The sequence below is a fragment of the Entelurus aequoreus genome, linkage group LG23, assembly GCF_033978785.1.
Source record: "Entelurus aequoreus isolate RoL-2023_Sb linkage group LG23, RoL_Eaeq_v1.1, whole genome shotgun sequence".
In the NCBI taxonomy this organism is placed as follows: domain Eukaryota; kingdom Metazoa; phylum Chordata; class Actinopteri; order Syngnathiformes; family Syngnathidae; genus Entelurus; species Entelurus aequoreus.
This window is the reverse complement of record NC_084753.1, coordinates 8,286,182-8,307,866: the sequence shown is the minus strand read 5'-3', so window position 1 is coordinate 8,307,866 and position 21,685 is coordinate 8,286,182. Positions and strand designations below refer to the sequence as shown.

Below are 21,685 nucleotides of genomic sequence, written 5' to 3'. Positions count from 1 at the left end.
CATGATTGCACAAGGGTTTTCTAATCATCAATTAGCCTTCTGAGCCAATGAGCAAACACATTGTACCATTAGAACACTGGAGTGATAGTTGCTGGAAATGGACCTATGTAGATATTGCACCAAAAAGCAGACATTTGCAGCTAGAATAGTCATTTACCACATTAGCAATGTATAGAGTGTATTTCTTTCAAGTTAAGACTAGTTTCAAGTTATATTCATTGAAAAGTACAGTGCTTTTCCTTCAAAAATAAGGACATTTACATGTGACCCCAAACTTTTGAACGGTAGTGTATATATATAAGAAATACTTGAAAATATATACACCCCCCGCTACCCCCAAAACCACCCCCATGTCCCCCCCCACATCTCCCGAATTCGGAGGTCTCAAGGTTGGCAAGTATGGCCATTACCTCTCTGCTTGGCACTCAGCATCAAGGGTTGGAATTGGGGGTTGAATCACCAAAAATGATAAATGATGGCCACCGCTGCTGCTCACTGCTCCCCTCGTCTCCCAGGGGGTGATCAAGGGTGATGGGTCAAAATGCAGAGAATAATTTCGCCACACCCAGTGTGTGTGTGACTATCATTGCTACTTTAACTTAACTTATTATGTATTACTATGTACTACTTTTATTAAATTTTATCCTGTAAAGCGTCTTTGAGCACCCTGAAAAGCGCTACACCAAATAAAATGTATTGTTATTATTATTATTATTAATATCAACTTCAAGAAGAGAAACGTATCTTGAGTTGTGTTGGCTTTATTAGGACATCTTGACACCCGCCATGTGCGGCTCTTTAACACGCTACTCTTTGTTCCAACTGCCATCTAGTGCCTTGCAATTGTAACTGCATGCAAGGTCCACCATGTACTGTAACATCTGCCCACAAGTCAAGGTCCACTATGTACTGTAACATCTGTCCACAAGGCAGGTAGGGTATGGGTATGGTGTGCTCCAGACCCCTGTGGGTCGTGACACTGAACATGTGATCATCCCTTCAAAGGTTACCTGGTAAACATGTCGTTGTTGAGTAGGCGTGCAACAATATTCAACTCTTACTGCTCCTTTATGCTGAGCAGCGGTTCCACCAGTTTATTGTGGACATGCATCAGACCTGTAACACACACACACACACACATTATATTCCACCCGTTTATTGTGGACATGCATCAGACCTGTAACACACACACACACACACACACACACACACACACACACACACACACACACACACACACACACACACACACACACACACACACACACACACACACACACACACACACACACACACACACACACACACACACACACACACACACACACACACACACACACACACACACACACACACACACACACACACACACACACACACACACACACACACACACACACACACACACATTATATTCCACCAGTTTATTGTGGACATGCATCAGACCTGTAACACACACACACACACACACACACACACACATTATATCAGGGGGGAACTCAAATGTTATTTGTGTTTTCTATATAGCACCAAGTCATCTAAGAACACCTTTCATACAGGACTAGGGATGTATATTGGTAGTATTTCATTGATACCGATATTCCTTATCAAATCGCTACTCTTATCAGCCCTATATGTAATTGGTGTAAATAAAGATGTGGGAAAATTCCCTTTTTATGACCATTTGTGACCAAGAGGTTGTACGCCACCAACATCATGTAACATTTCATGTCTAAAAGAACTTAAAGGCCTACTGAAAGCCACTACTAGCGACCACGCAGTCTGATAGTTTATATATCAATGATGAAATCTTAACATTGCAACACATGCCAATACGGCCGGGTTAACTTATAAAGTGACATTTTAAATTTCCCGCGAAATATCCTGCTGAAAACGTCTCGGTATGATGACGTTTGCGCGTGACGTCACGGATTGTAGAGGACATTTTGGGACAGCATGGTGGCCAGCTATTAAGTCGTCTGTTTTCATCGCAAAATTCCACAGTATTCTGGACATCTGTGTTGGTGAATCTTTTGCAATTTGTTTAATGAACAATGGAGACAGCAAAGAAGAAAGCTGTAGGTGGGAAGCGGTGTATTAGCGGCCAGCTGCAGCAACACAAACACGTAGCCGGTGTTTCATTGTTTACATTCCCGAAAGATGACAGTCAAGCTTTACCATTGGCCTGTGGAGAACTGGGACAACAGAGACTCTTACCAGGAGGACTTTGAGTTGGATATGCAGACGCGCTACCGTGAGTACGCAGCTGCGGCTTCCAAACATTGATCGCTTGCCCGTACGTGCGTGCCGCTATGTGCGTGCCGCTATGTGCGTGCCGCTATGTGCATGTCGCTATGTGCATGTCACGTACGTAACTTTGGGGAAATATATGTGCTGTATGAACTTTGCGGAGGTGAACGGTACTTTGGGCTGTGGGATTGAGTGTGTTGTGCGGGTGTTTGAGTTGTATTGGCGGGTTATATGGACGGGAGGGGGGAGGTGTTTGTTATGTGGCATATTAAATATAAGCCTGGTTGTGTTGTGGCTAATAGAGTATATATATGTCTTGTGTTTATTTACTGTTTTAGTCATTCCCAGCTGAATATCAGGTCCCACCCGCCTCTCACAGCATCTTCCCTATCTGAATCGCTTCCACTGCCCTCTAGTCCTTCACTCTCACTTTCCTCATCCACGAATCTTTCATCCTCGCTCAAATTAATGGGGAAATCGTCGCTTTCTCGGTCCGAATCGCTCTCGCTGCTGGTGGCCATGACTGTAAACAATGTGCAGATGTGAGGAGCTCCACAACCTGTGATGTCACGCTACTTCCGGTACAGGCAAGGATTTTTTATCAGCGACCAAAAGTTGCCAACTTTATCGTCGATGTTCTCTACTAAATCCTTTCAGCAAAAATATGGCAATATCGCAAAATGATCAAGTATGACACATAGAATGGATCTGCTATCCCCGTTTAAATAAGAAAATCTCATTTCAGTAGGCCTTTAAAGCCGCATTTAGAAGTCGATGGAAAAACTGGAGCCTTTAAATATGTGTACGCTTAATTATCCGATTAGTCAACTAACCGTTAAGATATAATCGCTAACTATCAAACTAATCACTAGTTGCAGCCCGAATCTGCAATCGCGTAACTATAATTACCGCATTTTTCGGAGTATAAGTCGCACCGGCCGAAAATGCATAATAAAGAAGGAAAAAAACATATATAAGTCGCACTGGAGTATAAGTCGCATTTTGGGGGAAATGTATTTGATAAAAGCCAACAGCAAGAATAGACATTTGAAAGGCAATTTAAAATGTCTAAAGAATAGTGAACAACAGGCTGAATAAGTGTACGTTATATGAGGCATAAATAACCAACTGCTATGTTAACGTAACATATTATGGTAAGAGTCATTCAAATAACTAACATATAGAACATGCTATACGTTTACCAAACAATCTGTCACTCCTAATCGCTAAATCCCATGAAATCTTATACGTCCAGTCTCTTACGTGAATGACATCAATATTATTATTTGATATTTTACGCTAATGTAGCGGGAAATCAACTGCAAACATCACGCTCACAGCAGCACGACACTCGTTATGTCAGTCAAGTGCGTTACTTGGCGATGCACCAGTGACGTCTTTTTTAAAATTATTTTTCTGATGGCTTATCTATTTGCCGCCGAACCTTTCAAATCAAGCCTAAATCTGCACGGGTGCAAGTAAACAAACATTAGCCTGATAAGACTTGGCATAAAACCCAGAAGTGCCTCCAGGTCACGTGACTGAAACCCACCTATAACGTTTGTCAATATTATGACACCCTTCTAGACATGAAATAACACCTTTAAAATCTTTTAATCCAATGTAGAATTGTCTCCTGAGGCTGAGCCAATCAGTGGCCTTGATATTAAACACTGCGCTCTGGTTGGTTTGGTGCCCTCTAGTGGCCAATACTACTATTTTTGCTCTATTTAGCCATTTTTATGCTTGAAAATGCTTAATTTAGGCCCAAAAATTGCTTTAAAAACAAAATGCTGCGATGTGGTGACGCCGCAATATTTGAAGCGCAAAGTAACAAGTTAATCTACAAAACCCCAAAAGCAGTGAAGTTGTCACGTTGTGTGAATGCTAAATAAAAAGAGAATACAACAAATCCTTTTCAACTTATATTCAATTGAATAGACTGCTAAGACAAGATATTTCATGTTCACACTGAGAAACTTTGTTAGTTTTTGCAAATATTAGCTCATTTGGAATTTGATGCCTGCGGCGTGTTTAAAAAAAGCTGGCACAAGTGGCAAAAAAGACTGAGCAAGTTAAGAAACGCTCATCAAAGACTTAATTGGAACATCCCACAGGTGTGCAGGCTAATTGGGAACAGGTGGGTGCCATGATTGGGTATAAAAGCAGCTTCCATGAAATGCTCAGTCATTCACAAACAAGGACGGGGCGAGGGTCACCACTTTGTCAACAAATGCCTGAGCAAATTGTTGAAGAACAACATTTCTCAAGCAGCTATTGCAAGGAATTTAGGGATTTCACCATCTACGCTCCGTAATATCATCAAAAGGTTCAGAGAATCTGGAGAAATCACTGCACGTAAGCCATGATATTACGCACCTTAGATCCCTTTAGGCGCTACTGCATCAAAAAGCGACATCGGTGTGTAAAGGATATCACCACATAGGCTCAGGAACACTTCAGAAAACCACTGTCAGTAACTACAGTTGGCCGCTACATCTGTAAGTGCAAGTTAAAACTCTACTATGCAAAGCCAAAGCCATTTATCAACAACACCCAGAAACGCTTCGCTGGGCCAGAGCTCATCTAAGATGGACTGATGCAAAGTGGAAACGTGTTCTGTGGTCTGACGAGTCCACATTTCAAATTGTTTTTGGAAACTGTGGATGTGGTGTCCTCCGGACCAAAGAGGAAAAGAACCATCTGGATTGTTCTAGGCGCAAAGTGTAAAGGCAGCATGTGTGATGGTATGGGGGTGTATTAGTGGCCAAGACATGGGTAACTTACACATCTGTGAAGGCGCCATTAATGCTGAAAGGTACATACAGCTTTTGGAGCAACATATGTTGCCATCCAAGCAACGTTATCATGGACGCCCCTGCTTATTTAAGCAAGACAATGCCAAGCCACGTGTTACATCAACGTGGCTTCATAGTAAAAGAGTGCGGGTACTAGACTGGCCTGCCTGTAGTCCAGACATTGAAAATGTGTGGCAGCTAAAATATGAGAAGGGAGACTGTTGAACAACTTAAGCTGTACATCAAGCAAGAATGGGAAAGAATTCCACTTCAAAAATGTGTCTCCTCACTTCCCAAACCTTTACTGAGTGTTGTTAAAAGGAAAGGCCATGTAACACAGTGGTAAAAATGCCTTTTTTGCAACGTGTTGCTGCCATTAAATTCTAACTTCATGATTATTTGCAAAGTTTGTCAGTGTGAACATGAAATATCTTGTCTTTGCAGTCTATTCAATTGAATATAAGTTGAAAAGGATTTGTTGTATTCTCTTTTTATTTACCATTTACACAACCTGACAACTTCACCGCTTTTGGCTTTTGTACATGTTCCATCAAGAGCGCACATAGCAAGTGGTGAAATAATTGCAATCCAGGTAGTGAATGGTGTCCGTAGTCGTACCTTTGAAGTATTTGACAGTTTTCACCCGTAGCTCCAGTGTTGCATCTTCATCACAAACAAATATGGTGTGCGGATGCTGCTGGAAGGCGGAGACTGTCCACATGTGGTTTACACCTTCTTCTATGGCCTTGTAGAGAGCAAACGCTTTGTGTGCGCCGGTGATGAGAATCAAGACCTGGGAATAGGAACACAGTCTGGTTTGTACATGTTGTGTCATTATTCATGACGTCACATGGACGAAGATAAGACCTTCTGGAGGAAAGTTCTGTGGTCAGATGGAACAAAAATGGAGCTGTTTGGCCACAATACCCAGCAATATGTTTGGAGGGGAAAAGGTGAGGCCTTTAATCCCAGGAACACCAGGCCTACCGTCAAGCATGGTGGTGGTAGTATTATGCTCTGGGCCTGTTTTGCTGCCAATGGAACTGCTGCTTTAAATGGGACAATGAAAAAGGAGGATTAGCTCCAAATTGTCCAGGACAAGCTAAAATCATCAGCCCGGAGGTTGGGTCTTGTTGGGTGTTCCAACAGGACAATGACCCCAAACACACCTCAAAAGTGGTAAAGGAATGGCTAAATCAGGCTAGAATGAAGGTTTTAGAATGGCCTTCCCAAAGTCCTGACTTAAACGTGTGGACAATGCTGAAGAAACAAGTCCATGTCAGAAAACCAACACATTTAGCTGAACCACACCAATTTTGTCAAGAGGAGTGGTCAAAAATTCAAGCAGAGGCTTGGCTGTTTTTTTTTTTTAACAATCTGAAATGGTAAATACATAGCTAATAATTGAGTCAAAAGATTTAGGGTCATCCAAATCCTCCAAATATGAGTGAAATTGTTATTATAAGCGCTAACGCAGACGGCCCATTTTAGCGACACATTGATAGCAGTGAGCTAATGCTAGCTTACGCTGCTATTGTTGAAACTTGCTCAGAGTAAATTCTAGATGATAATTCATGCATCTCCCCTGCTAGTAGACACATGTCGCCATGGACTGAGAGACAGGTTTACTTTGGCATCACCCGAGATGGCAAAACCCCCCACAAAAAGACGGCGAGCGGCGGCTCCTTTTTTTTTAACCCTTCGTGAGGATTGCGATTGAATCTTCATCCAAGCCCCACTATGTGAGCGTGCCGTCGGTCGACATCCCAGCGAGAGTGGAAATTGTACAGTAAATGTTTGTTTTATTATTGTTAGCTTGTATGTTTAGCACCTAGCAATGCTGCGAACGCTATAGCGTCACAATAAAGCTGCATCCGTTTAGCACTCGGCTTCTAAAACGTATTGCTCATCCTCTTTGTGTTCAGGCTCAAAAATATAAGGTTCTGGATCATAATTTTTCCCAAAGTTGGGTGTTCCAACAGGACAATGACCCCAAACACACATCAAAAATGGTAAAATAATGGCAAAGTCAGGCTAGAATGAAGGTTTTAGAATGGCCTTCCCAAAGTCCTGACTTAAACGTGTGGACAATGCTGAAGAAACAAGTCCATGTCAGAAAACCAACACATTTAGCTGAACCACACCAATTTTGTCAAGAGGAGTGGTCAAAAATTCAAGCAGAGGCTTGGCTGCTTTTTTTTTAACAATCTGAAATGGTAAATAAATAGCTAATAATTGAGTCAAAAGATTTAGGGTCATCCAAATCCTCCAAATATGAGTGATATTGTTATAATAAGCGTTAACGCAGATGGTCCATTTTAGCGGCACATTGATAGCAGTGAGCTAACGCTAGCTTACGCTCCTTTTTTTTTAACCCTTCGTGAGGATTGCGATTGAATCTTCATCCAAGCCCCACTATGTGAGCGTGCCGTTGGTCGGCCTCCCAGCGAGAGTGGAAATCGACAGTAAGTGTTTGTTTTATTTTGGTTAGCTTGTATGTTTAGCTCCTAGCAATGCTGCGAACGCTATAGCGTCACAATAAAGCTGCATCCGTGCATCTCGGCTTCTAAAACGTATTGCTCATCCTCTTTGTGTTCAGGCTAAAAAATATAAGGTTCTGGATCATAATAATGAAGGTTTTAGAATGGCCTTCCCAAAGTCTTGACTTAAAGGTGTGGACAATGCTGAAGAAACAAGTCCATGCCAGAAAAGCAACACGTTTAGCTGAACTGCAGCAATTTAGTGGTCAAGTGGTCAAGCAGAAGCTTGTGGATGGCTACCAAAAGCGCCTTATTGCAGGTCAACTTGCCAAGGGACATGTAAGCAAATAGTAACATTGCTGTATGTATACTTTTGACCCTCACATTTTCAGTAGACACATAATAAATTCATAAAAGAAGCAAACTTCATGAATGTGTTTTGTGTCTGACCTCCTTGGCATCCATGACGGTCCCGACTCCAACGGTGAGAGCCATGGTAGGGACCTTGGCGAGGTCGTTGCCAAAGAAGCGAGCGTTGGCCACAATGGTGTCCTTGGCCAGGGTCTTCACTCTGGTTCTGGAGACGAGGCTGGATCCTGGCTCATTAAATGCAATGTGGCCATCAGGTCCAATGCCTAGGCAGAGAACAGAGTAGTAACGAGGGCTGCACATAAAAAAAGGGGGGAAAAGATCTCCTTTCTAAACAATTGTCATTTTTCTTCATTGACTGTTTGCACTGTGACTACACCCCGCATAACACATACACCCCACATAACACATACACCTCTTAACACACAAGCTGTTTGGTTATTTCATTTCTCTTTGCTATTTGGGCTTATTGGACCCTAATTAGAATAAAAACTAAGGATCATCTTTTGATATGATGTACTTAGTCCATAAGTACACAAACGTGTACTTCATGTTTAGTGACATGCTAATTCTTATTTTTACACTTTTTTGTTTCCAAATTCCATTGTATGTTATACTCTTCTGACACCACCAGATGGCAGTATAAGTGTCCACATAAGTGGCCATAAGACCCCAATTCAGTAGTGTACATCATTTTGGAAATAAGAGCTAAAAGGTGCTGTCCACGCATGTGGCCACTAAGCCTTTAGAGGTTAAATTAAACGCACACACGTTGGCTTTGCATGTCAGCCAATGGCGGCGATCATTTAGTCCAGGAAGGTGGAACTGGCTTCCACTGAGGGCCACATGGCAGTTATGGCTGCCATCAGAGGGGCCGCTTGTAACAGTCAATGTATGAATTTGCCTCTGGATTTCATTATTAATTATATCAATTGTTTTAAATTTTACAGTAAAAACTTCACTTTCACAACATTTTACTGTAAAATAGTGTCTTTGTTTTGTTTGTACAACATTTGGCATTTGTTTACATTGTGACGCCGGTGAACTATTGTATCCTCCTACGGTGTGTAGTGAAGCATGTTTAGATAGTCCTCATCCTCCAGTGATAATAATTGTAAGAAACTCACTTTATTTGTCGCCATGGAGACCAGGATTAGTGATTTAGAAGTAGCTAAAACACTGAGGATGGATGTTAGCCGCATGTCTTAAAGCATCTCTTCCTGAGGGTGTTTCAGTGTTATAACTTCACCTTTATCTTTACTTTTTACACCAAAATGCGTCCATTCTCCCTTTTCTGTCTACACACTGTGTCTGCTTGTAAGTACTCTGTGTGTGTGCGCTGCCCAACATGCTCCTCTGCTCCTAAAACCAGCAATGTCATGACGTGACGACGACACGCCCGTTAAAAAAAATATGGGGAACCGGTACTTTTCAAACAGAGTATAGTACCGTTTTTGATCCATTAGTACTGAGATGCTATACTAGTACCGGTATACCGTACAACCCTACTAGTTATTACTAAAAGAGAAGATGTTCACTATCTTATTTAATGCTGTGTTATTTCAGTGCTCTAAAAAAAATGTTTGAGCGCAATAACAAATATATGTTGAATGTATCATAAGAGCTGTTTGTTATAATAACAAATAAGAAAGATAAAAAATATATACGTATACATGAATAAGAAAGATAAAAAATATAAATGTATACGTCAATAAGAAAGATACAAAATATATATGTATACGTCAATAAGAAAGATAGAAAATATATATGTATACATCAATAAGAAAGATAAAAAATATATATGTATACATGAATAAGAAAGATAAAAAAATATATATATATATATACATCAATAATAAAGATAAAATATATATGTATACGTCAATAAGAAAGATAAAAAATATATATGTATACATCAATAAGAAAGATAAAAAATATATGTATATGTCAATAAGAAAGATAAGAAATATATATGTATACATGAATAAGAAAGATAAAAAATATATGTATACATCAATAAAAAAGATAAAAAATATATATGTATACGTCAATAAGAAAGATAAACAATATATATGTATATGTCAATAAGAAAGATACAAAATATATATGTATATGTCAATAAGAAAGATACAAAATATATATGTATATGTCAATAAGAAAGATAAAAAATATATAAGTATACGTGAATAAGATACAAAATATATATGTATACGTCAATAAGAAAGATAAAAAATATATACGTATACATGAATAAGAAAGATAAAAAATATATAAGTATATGTGAATAAGATACAAAATATATATATGTATACGTCAATAAGAAAGATAAAAAATATATACGTATACATGAATAAGAAAGATAAAAAATATATAAGTATATGTGAATAAGATAAAAAATATATATGTATACGTCAATAAGAAAGATAAAAAATATATAAGTATACGTGAATAAGATAAAAAATATATATGTATACGTGAATAAGAAAGATAAAAAATATATAAGTATACGTGAATAAGATACAAAATATATATGTATACGTGAATAAGAAAGATAAAAAATATATAAGTATACGTGAATAAGATACAAAATATATAAGCATACGTGAATAAGATACAAAATATATATGTATACGTGAATAAGAAAGATAAAAAATATATAAGTATACGTGAATAAGATACAAAATATATATGTATACGTGAATAAGAAAGATAAAAAATATATAAGTATACGTGAATAAGAAAGATAAAAAATATATAAGTATACGTGAATAAGATACAAAATATATCATTGCCAAATTTTAACCAAATACAATATTTTAAGTTTTACCAATTTTATTTTGTTACACACAGTCAAACTGGTTTTTAAATGCTTGCATAACTCTGCTCCCCAATTGCTCTGCAAGGCAATTACAAGACTGCAAAGTGGTACCAGATCTACCACCCGAGCAGTGTCAAAAGGCAACTGTTGTGTTCCATTCCGTAGAACATCTTTTGCCCAGACTGCCTTTTCAATAAAAGGACCACAACTATGGAACTCTTTACCGGACACTTTGAAAAGTATACCTGCACTTGTCACTTTCAAAAAACAAACAAAATTATGGCTAGTTGAGCAACAATCGTGTTCCCATGTTTAGTTTTTACTCATTTTTACTAATTGGTTTTTATCTAGTCTGCACTTTGTCTGTGTTATTATTATTATTATTGGCTTTTATCTAGTTTGCACTTTGTCTGTGTTATTACTATTATCATTATTATCAACTCACTCTATTTTTTATTTTCCTATTTTAATGATGTTGGATCTGTGTTGTTGTTGTTGTTGTTGGGGACAAGTGTTGTAAATTAGCTTTGGCTACAAACACTGTGATGCATGCATCGGATAACTGTTTCAGATGTCTATGTTTTTGTATCTGTCCCTATTTCAAATAAACCTCTATAATAATAATAATAATAATATATGTATACGTGAATAAGAAAGATAAAAAATATATAAGTATACGTGAATAAGAAAGATAAAAAATATATAAGTATACGTGAATAAGATACAAAATATATATGTATACGTGAATAAGAAAGATAAAAAATATATAAGTATACGTGAATAAGATACAAAATATATATGTATAGGTGAATAAGAAAAGTCTGACCTCCAACAAACAACTGTATCCCTCCAGCTTCTGCAATCTTCTGCTCGAAGGCCTGACACTCTGCTACCAGGTCCTCTGCATTCCCATTCAGGATGTGAGCGTTGGCGGGGTCGATGTCAATGTGCTTGAAGAAGTTGTTCCACATGTAGGAGTGGTAGCTCTCGGGGTGAGCACGAGGTAGACCTGAAGGAGGAGAGCGCCAGGCGTTACAAGGTCAAGCAATGTTAGACCCTGTTCACATAACTCCTTAAACCAATCATCATTTAGCCTAAACCTTGTATCAGCCACACTAAACCAGCGTTTAAGGTCCCCCTCCTTACATTTTTTTACACAGGTAAGTGCGCTGTCTCTTAGCTCGATATGGATCTGTATGCAAATGAACCAAAACATGGATTCCAAACTGAGATAGGTAGCAAATAGTGACCATGCTAGCATGTATTATTACTCTAGTGGCCATGGCTCTGAGGCCCAGTCTATATTAAGCCGGATAACTCCTTAAAACAGGGGTCCCCAAACTTTTTGACTCGAGGGCCCTCATTGGGTTAAAAACAATTTGGCCGGGGGCCAGACTGTATACACATATAGTGGTGGTCAAAAGTGTACATCCACTTGTAAAGAACATCATGTCATGGCTGTCTTGACTTTACAATCATTTCTACAACTCTTATTTTTTTGTGATGAGGTGATTGGAGCACATACTTGAATCTTAGACCACTCCTCTTTGACAAAATTGGTGCAGTTCAGCTAAATGTGTTGGTTTCCTGACATGGACTTGTTTCTTCAGCATTGTCCACTCGTTTAAGTCAGAACTTTGGGAAGGCCATTCTAAAACCTTCATTCCAGCCTGATTTAGCCATTCCTTTACCACTTTTGAGGTGTGTTTGGGGTCATTGCCCTGTTGGAACACCCAACTTTGGGAAAAAATGATGATCCAGAAACTTGTATTTTTGAGCCTGAACACAAAGAGGATGAGCAATACGTTTTAGAAGCCGAGTGCTAAACGGATGCAGCTTTATTGTGACGCTATAGCGTTCGCAGCATTGCTAGGAGCTAAACATACAAGCTAACCATAATAAAACAAACATTTACTGTACAATTTCCACTCTCGCTGGGATGTCGACCGACGGCACGCTCACATAGTGGGGCTTGGATGAAGATTCAATCGCAATCTTCACGAAGGGTTAAAAAAAAAGTAGCCGCCGCTCGCCGTCTTTTGTGGTTTTTTTCGCCATCTCGGGTGATGCCAAAGTAAACCTGTCTCTCGGTCCATGGCGACATGTGTCTACTAGCAGGTGAGATGCATGAATTATCATCTACAATTTACTCTGAGCAAGTTTCAACAATAGCAGCGTAAGCTAGCATTAGCTCACCGCTATCAATGTGCCGCTAAAATGGGCCGTCTGCGTTAGCGCTTATAATAACAATATCACTCATATTTGGAGGATTTGGAGGACCCTCGATCTTTTGACTCAATTGTTAGCTATTTAATTACCATTTCATATTTGTAAAAAAAAAGGCAAGCTTCTGCTTGAATTTTTGACCACACCTCTTGACAAAATTGGTGTAGTTCAGCTAAATGTGTTGGTTTTCTGACATGGACTTGTTTCTTCAGCATTGTCCACTCGTTTAAGTCAGGACTTTGGGAAGGCCATTCTAAAACCTTCATTCCAGCCTGATTTAGCCATTCCTTTACCACTTTTGACGTGTGTTTGGGGTCATTGTCCTGTTGGAACACCCAACTTTGGGAAAAAATGATGATCCAGAAACTTATATTTTTGAGCCTGAACACAAAGAGGATGAGCAATACGTTTTAGAAGCCGAGTGCTAAACGGATGCAGCTTTATTGTGACGCTATAGCGTTCGCAGCATTGCTAGGTGCTAAACATACAAGCTAACCATAATAAAACAAACATTTACTGTACAATCTCCACTCTCGCTGGGATGTCGACCGACGGCACGCTCACATAGTGGGGCTTGGATGAAGATTCAATCGCAATCCTTACGAAGAATTTAAAAAAAGTAGCCGCCGCTCGCCGTCTTTTGTGTTTTTTTTCACCATCTCGGGTGATGCCAAAGTAAACCTGTCTCTCAGTCCATGGCGACATGTGTCTACTACCAGGTGAGATGCATGAATTATAATCTAGAATTTACTCTGAGCAATTGTCAACAATAGCAGCGTAAGCTAGCATTAGCTCACCGCTATCAATGTGCCGTTAAAATGGGCCGTCTGCGTTAGCGCTTATAATAACAATATCACTCATATTTGGAGGATTTGGAGGACCCTCGATCTTTTGACTCAATTGTTAGCTATTTAATTACCATTTCAGATTTGTAAAAAAAAAGGCAAGCTTCTGCTTGAATTTTTGACCACACCTCTTGACAAAATTGGTGCAGTTCAGCTAAATGTGTTGGTTTTCTGACATGGACTTGTTTCTTCAGCATTGTCCACACATTTAAGTCAGGACTTTGGGAAGGCCATTCTAAAACCTTCATTCCAGCCTGATTTAGCCATTCCTTTACCACTTTTGAGGTGTGTTTGGGGTCATTGCCCTGTTGGAACACCCAACTTTGGGAAAAAATGATGATCCAGAACCTTATATTTTTGAGCCTGAACACAAAGAGGATGAGCAACATGTTTTAGAAGCCGAGTGCTAAACGGATGCAGCTTTATTGTGACGCTATAGCGTTCGCAGCATTGCTAGGTGCTAAACATACAAGCTAACCATAATAAAACAAACATTTACTGTACAATCTCCACTCTCGCTGGGATGTCGACCGACGGCACGCTCACATAGTGGGGCTTGGATGAAGATTCAATCGCAATCCTCACGAAGAATTTTAAAAAAGTAGCCGCCGCTCGCCGTCTTTTGTGTTTTTTTTCACCATCTCGGGTGATGCCAAAGTAAACCTGTCTCTCAGTCCATGGCGACATGTGTCTACTACCAGGTGAGATGCATGAATTATAATCTAGAATTTACTCTGAGCAATTGTCAACAATAGCAGCGTAAGCTAGCATTAGCTCACCGCTATCAATGTGCCGTTAAAATGGGCCGTCTGCGTTAGCGCTTATAATAACAATATCACTCATATTTGGAGGATTTGGAGGACCCTCGATCTTTTGACTCAATTGTTAGCTATTTAATTACCATTTCAGATTTGTAAAAAAAAAGGCAAGCTTCTGCTTGAATTTTTGACCACACCTCTTGACAAAATTGGTGCAGTTCAGCTAAATGTGTTGGTTTTCTGACATGGACTTGTTTCTTCAGCATTGTCCACACATTTAAGTCAGGACTTTGGGAAGGCCATTCTAAAACCTTCATTCCAGCCTGATTTAGCCATTCCTTTACCACTTTTGAGGTGTGTTTGGGGTCATTGCCCTGTTGGAACACCCAACTTTGGGAAAAAATGATGATCCAGAACCTTATATTTTTGAGCCTGAACACAAAGAGGATGAGCAACATGTTTTAGAAGCCGAGTGCTAAACGGATGCAGCTTTATTGTGACGCTATAGCGTTCGCAGCATTGCTAGGTGCTAAACATACAAGCTAACCATAATAAAACAAACATTTACTGTACAATCTCCACTCTCGCTGGGATGTCGACCGACGGCACGCTCACATAGTGGGGCTTGGATGAAGATTCAATCGCAATCTTCACGAAGGGTTAAAAAAAAAGTAGCCGCCGCTCGCCGTCTTTTGTGGTTTCTTTCGCCATCTCGGGTGATGCCAAAGTAAACCTGTCTCTCGGTCCATGGCGACATGTGTCTACTAGCAGGTGAGATGCATGAATTATCATCTAGAATTTACTCTGAGCAAGTTTCAACAATAGCAGCGTAAGCTAGCATTAGCTCACCGCTATCAATGTGCCGCTAAAATGGGCCGTCTGCGTTAGCGCTTATAATAACAATATCACTCATATTTGGAGGATTTGGAGGACCCTCGATCTTTTGACTCAATTGTTAGCTATTTAATTACCATTTCAGATTTGTAAAAAAAAAGGCAAGCTTCTGCTTGAATTTTTGACCACACCTCTTGACAAAATTGGTGTAGTTCAGCTAAATGTGTTGGTTTTCTGACATGGACTTGTTTCTTCAGCATTGTCCGCACATTTAAGTCAGGACTTTGGGAAGGCCATTCTAAAACCTTCATTGCAGCCTGATTTAGCCATTCCTTTACCACTTTTGCCGTGTGTTTGCGGTCATTGCCCTGTTGGAACACCCAACTTTGGGAAAAAATGATGATCCAGAACCTTATATTTTTGAGCCTGAACACAAAGAGGATGAGCAATACGTTTTAGAAGCCGAGTGCTAAACGGATGCAGCTTTATTGTGACGCTATAGCGTTCGCAGCATTGCTAGGTGCTAAACATACAAGCTAACCATAATAAAACAAACATTTACTGTACAATCTCCACTCTCGCTGGGATGTCGACCGACGGCACGCTCACATAGTGGGGCTTGGATGAAGATTCAATCGCAATCCTCATGAAGAATTTTAAAAAAGTAGCCGCCGCTCGCCGTCTTTTGTGTTTTTTTTCGCCATCTCGGGTGATACCAAAGTAATTGGCATCACCCATCATCAAGCAAGTGTTAAAATATCAACTTACCAACATATTCATCCATGTTGAAAGTTTTCACAAACTTAAAAGACAGACGTCCAGCTCGGTGGTATTCAATTAACTTCTGGTAACAGCCGTATGGAGTACTTCCTGAAGGACAGGAAGTAGTTTGCACAGTACAGTAGACGTCAGTAAGTTTGCACGACGACACTCACCTGTAGGAAGACCGAGGGTGAAGAATCTGTCGGCGGAGGGCTTGAACTGGATGATTTTGTTACAAATATATTTGGCTGCCCACTGGCTGGCCAGCTCGTAATCCTCCAGAATCACCAGCCTCATGGTGGCGGCTTGACTGGATACACGACGACAAAGTCAATGACAGGTTACCAAACTGATATTTTCCAAAAAAAAGCATTATTTCCCCCACTGCGCTGTTAAGAAAAAATCTCCATCTACACAATAAAGTCAAAAAACTGATCTGTTTCCAAGATGCCATGTTGTCAAGATCCTGACAAGGCTACCACAAGTGATCCGGTCAAGCATTATGAAACATATGTTATTCAGCCGATACCACTTTATTCCACACCATGGATCAATGAATTGGCCATTTTTCTAACTTTCACCATTTCCACATTTTTCCAAACGATTCAAACCATTCCACCAACCTGAAAATTCTAAAAACCCTTTTTTCCCAAGTTCAAACAAATTCCAGGATTTCCCAGAATTCCTGGTTTCCCAAAGCCGTATTTCCACCCGTTTTTTCTGGCAACTACTCTTTCCAAATTTTTCAACCCACTTCAACCGTTCCACCGTCAAAACATTCCTCTTAACCAGGACAAAAAAAACTAAGTTGTTTTTTGAACTGGAAAAATTCCCGGTTTTCCTGAAATTCCCTAATAATTAAATCATATTTATATAGCGCTTTTCTCTAGCGACTCAAATTGCTTTTACATAGTGAAACCCAATAATTATGTTACATTTTTACACCGGTGTGGGTGGCACTGGGAGCAGGTGGGTAAAGTGTCTTGCCCAAGGACACGACGGCAGTGACTAGGATGGCAGAAGTGGGGATCGAACCGGGAACCCTCAAGTTGCTGACACGGCCACTCTACCAACCGAGCTATACCATTTCTCCATTCAACATTTATCGACCGATTTCAAAAATTCCAACACCAACCATTTCAACTCATTCAGACTATTCAAGTTTTTTTTTACCATTTCCAAAAAAAAATTCCCTTTTTACACGAAATTCCCAATTTGGGGGGAAATTCACATTGAAATCAATGGAACATTCTTCAAAGTTCCACAACTCCCACATTTTTCATCTAATTCAAACTGTTCCAACTTCAAAATGTTCAGGAATTGCAGGCTTTCCCTTGACAAATTCCAAAAATTCCCCAGATTTCCGGGACATTATTCCCATTTAAAATGAATTGGCCATTTTTCTAACTTTCACCATTTCCACATTTTTCAACCGATTCAAACCATTCCACCAACCTGAAAATTCAAAATACCCTTTTTTCCAAGTTCCAAAAAATTCCACAATTTTCCAGAATTCCTGGTTTCCCAAAGCCGTATTTCCATCTTTTTTCTGGCGACGACTCCTTCCAAATTTTTCAACCCACTTCAGCCGTTCCACCATCAAAACATTCCTCTTAACCAGGACAAAAAAAACAAGTTGTTTTTCGAACTGGAAAAATTCCCGGTTTTCCCGAAATTCCCTAATAATTGAATTGAATTATATTTATATAGCGCCTTTCTCTAGCGAATCAAAGTGCTTTTACATTGTGAAACCCAATAATTACGTTACATTTTTAAACCAGCGTGGGTGGCACTGGGAGCAGGTGGGTAAAGTGTCTTGCCCAAGGACACAACGGCAGTGACTAGGATGGCAGAAGTGGGGATCGAACCGGGAACCCTCAAGTTGCTGACACGGCCACTCTACCAACTGAGCTATACCATTTTTCCATTCAACATTTATCGACCGATTTGAAAAATTCCAACACCAACCATTTCAACTCATTGAAGTTTTTTTTTTACCATTTTCCCAGAAAAATTCCCACTTTACACGAAATTCCCAATTTTGGGTGGAAATTCCCATTGAAATCAATGGAACATTTTTCAAAGTTCCACAACTCCCACATTTTTCATCTGATACAAACTGTTCCAACTTCAAAATGTTCAGGAATTGCAGACTTTCCCTTGCGAATTCCAAATATTCAGAGATTTCCCAGTTTTCCGGGACATTATTCCCATTTAAAATGAACTAGCCATTTTTCTAACTTTCACCATTTCCACATTTTTCAACCGATTCAAACCATTCCACTAACCTGAAAATTCAAAATACCCTTTTTTCCAAGTTCAAAAAAAATTCCAGGATTTCCCAGAATTCCTGGTTCTCCAAAGCCGTATTTCCACCCTTTTTTCTGGCGACGACTCCTTCCAAATGTTTCAACCCACTTCAACCGTTCCACCGTCAAAACATTCCTCTTAATCAGGACGAAAAAAACGAAGTTTTTTGAGCTGGAAAAATTCCAGAAATTCACTCATAATTGAATTGAATGATATTTATATAGCACTTTTTCTCTAGCGACTCAAAGCGCTTTTACATTGTGAATCCCAATAATTACGTTACATTTTTTTAACCGGTGTGGGTAGCACTGGGAGAAGGTGGGTAAAGTGTCTTGCCCAAGGACACAACGGCAGTGACTAGGATGGCAGAATTGGGGCTCGAACCTGGAACCCTCAAGGTATGGTCACTATACCAACCGAGCTATACCATTTCTCAATTCAACATCAAATTTGAAAAATTCCAACACCATCCAATTCAACTCATTCAGACTATTCAAGTATATTTTACTATTTTCAAAATAAAATGTCCACTTTGGGGGAAATGCCCATTGAAATCAATAGAACATTCTTCAAAGTTCCACAACTCCCACATCTTATTCAAACGGTTCCAACTTCAAAATGTTCAGCCTGTTCAGAAATTTGTGTGCTCTACTTAAACAATTATTAAAAAAAATAAAATCTGGATTTCAGTTCCTTCAGGAATTGCCTCATCTAGTTTTCTAAATGCTCTTTCTTTCTTCTTTAAAAGACATGTACAAAAGTGTGATGTTCTGGACAGGGCAAGCACGGAATAAATGGATTTAAAATCATCTTTGTCACGGAAGGAATGAAAGTCGTATTTAAAAGTAACACAACATAAAAACAGTTATTCACGCGGCCATTGTTGCTACCGCACAGGGCGTCATCATGAATTTTGGCCAACTAACTTCGTCGCGGTACGACGCCGCTAGACGTACAACAACGTTGTCTTCAAAGTCGGCACAAATGTAGCGTAATGTCGGGTCGCTGCTGAAGGTAAAGCGACATAAAGTGATGTCAACTTACACAACCCGGAGACCGTTTCTGCTGAAGTGCCGTCAAAAAAGCCTCCGTGTGGGAGGAAGTTTCCTCGACCAATCAGGTGACTCTAAACACGTCACGTGAGCGACGGGTCATGTGATTTGGGGAGCTTTCAGCGCATGTGCAGATCCAGCTTTCTTCTTTTAGGCTGTATTCCGGGTTATTGGCAGTGTTGACGTCATCGCGCCGCCTCCAATTGTGGACAACTCGGTTTCGGAGTCGTCGTCCCCAAACATGGCGCCCGGTAGTCACGTGAGGGCTTTTGACCAATCAGAGAGAGTATGGCCAGACAATCTCTTCAATGATTGGCCAAAAAGCACCGCGCGTGACCACAGGGCGCCATGTTTGCGACCAACTCCGACACCGTGTTGTCCAAACTCTCCCTATAGATGAAGAGGAATTTTACATTTGCAACCTCATTATACTATAGGCTAAGTTTTATATTCGTAAATGCAAGTTCCTCAATACCTGACCTGTTTTTTGTGCCTTTAAAAAATAATTAGAACTGTACGTTAAAACACTCTCTACCTCTGACAAGCAAAAAGCTGTGAAAACGATGATGCTGTGTTCCAAGTTTTTGTACTTGTTTTGATTATTATTTCTCAATTGTTTGTAAATGTTGCAATTTATAAATAAAAGTTTATAAAATTTAAAAATAAAGAAAAAAACCTCTTCCCTATAGACGCAAATATGAGGACAGTTTTAGTTAGAGAATATTTTCCGTGCACAATTCATAGACAATATATCCTTAAAGTTTACAAAAGTTGTGCTAAGGAAAATTCTTCCCAAAATTAAAATTAAAACAAAATACAATTTCAAATTATTAATGGAAATTAGCCCTTTTTGAACTATGCTGCCTTTTTGAATTTTGTATTTTATCTTGTTTATTTATAATATTCCATTTGTATTTGCTTTTTTTTTTTTTTCCCCTTGGCATGTTTTGTTAAAGTAACAATTTGCTCAGCCTGACGTGTAAATTGTTGAATATGTTGAAAATGCCTGGACTTTTATGTACATTGTGGATAAATGTTTGTTTTTCATTTAAAAAATAAACAAACAAAAACAACTATTTAAAAAAACAAATATTTTGTACATTAACAGGAATGTGTAACACAAAAAATTAACAGATAACAAAAAACAACAACACGTGCGAGGGATGACATTACAATAAGACACAAGTAAATACAAAACAACAAAAATAATAAAATAAAATAAACTCTCCCTCTTCATTTAGCAATCAAGAATATTTAAGTTTTTGTCCTTTGTGGGGACATTGATTGTCTTGTCATGTTCGGATGTACTTTGTGGACGCCGTCTTTGCTCCACAGTAAGTCTTTGCTGTCATCCAGCATTCTGTTTTTGTTTACTTTGTAGCCAGTTCAGTTTTAGTTTCGTTCTGCATAGCCTTTCCTAAGCTTCAATGCCTTTTCTTAGCGGCACTCACCTTTTTTACCTGCACACTGCCTCCCGCTGTTGCCGACATCTATAAAGCAATAAGCTGCCACCTACTGATATGGAAGAGTATTACACGGTTACTCTGCCGCGCTCCAGACAGCACCGACACACAACACATAATCTGCAGACTATAATTACTTGTTTGCAAAAAATATTTTTAACCCAAATAGGTGAAATTAGATAATCTCCCACGGCACAGTGGTTGAAAAACACTGCTTTAATGAACCATTTAAGCTTTAACCTTCTTAATAACCTATTGTATATATGTACTATGCAGTTTTAAGTGTGTATTAGTTTTATATTGGTCCTGTCAGTACCTCTTTTTGTACGGCAGGTGGCTCCCTTGCCCACGGTACAAAATAGCCTGGTCCATCCATCCATCCATTTTTTACAGCTGGTCCCTTTTGGGGTTGCAGGGGGGTGCTGGAGCCTAAAGGTCATGGTAGTAAATGTGTGAGCGGTAAAATAGCATAAGACTGCTGAAGAAATGGCAATAAAATCAGTAATAAACAAAGCTATAGTTGGGATAACTAAACTAGCAGATATGTCGTCCACACACACAGATGCTCTGAAACTATTTTAGGATACGACGACTTAAGGGAATTACACAAATACAAATAAATCTTACAGCCGTGTGCCTTTAATTCAGCCACAACTCTACATTTATAAAAAGGTATGTTGCAATTAAACTAATCAACGCCTACACTCCAGACAACCACGA

General features: G+C 39.4%; 1 protein-coding gene across 4 annotated transcripts; it reads right to left on the bottom strand.

Annotated features, from left to right (window-relative positions):
• Positions 1 to 734: 734 nt before the first annotated feature.
• Positions 735 to 21,383, bottom strand: LOC133640485 (glucosamine-6-phosphate isomerase 2). 4 transcript variants are annotated; one of them, XM_062033929.1, is made up of 7 exons: positions 21,282 to 21,383; positions 16,314 to 16,450; positions 16,147 to 16,248; positions 11,542 to 11,724; positions 7,979 to 8,163; positions 5,667 to 5,841; positions 735 to 1,116 (listed from the first exon to the last, which is right to left on the bottom strand). In XM_062033929.1, the coding sequence occupies exons 1-7, from the start codon at positions 21,347 to 21,349 to the stop codon at positions 1,058 to 1,060; spliced, it is 909 nt and encodes a 302-aa protein (XP_061889913.1). In that variant the 5' UTR covers positions 21,350 to 21,383; the 3' UTR covers positions 735 to 1,057. The 4 variants fall into 4 exon arrangements, with proteins under 4 accessions (XP_061889913.1, XP_061889914.1, XP_061889915.1 ...); XM_062033930.1 differs by lacking the exon at positions 21,282 to 21,383 and adding an exon at positions 19,495 to 19,639 and having other exon boundaries at positions 736 to 1,116; XM_062033931.1 differs by lacking the exon at positions 21,282 to 21,383 and adding an exon at positions 19,377 to 19,507 and having other exon boundaries at positions 736 to 1,116.
• Between the last annotated feature and the right edge of the window lie 302 nt (positions 21,384 to 21,685).

Bases quoted from the DNA above. Each gene is read 5' to 3' on its own strand.
- LOC133640485 (XM_062033929.1), bottom strand. From the start codon at position 21,349: ATGGATGGATGGATGGACCAGGCTATTTTGTACCGTGGGCAAGGGAGC. The intron at 5,842-7,978 runs GTCAGACACAAA...TCCTATTCCCAG, and splicing joins CCGTCATGGATGCCAAGGAG to GTCTTGATTCTCATCACCGG. The intron at 1,117-5,666 runs GTACGACTACGG...TGTGTGTTACAG, and splicing joins AACTGTCAAATACTTCAAAG to GTCTGATGCATGTCCACAAT.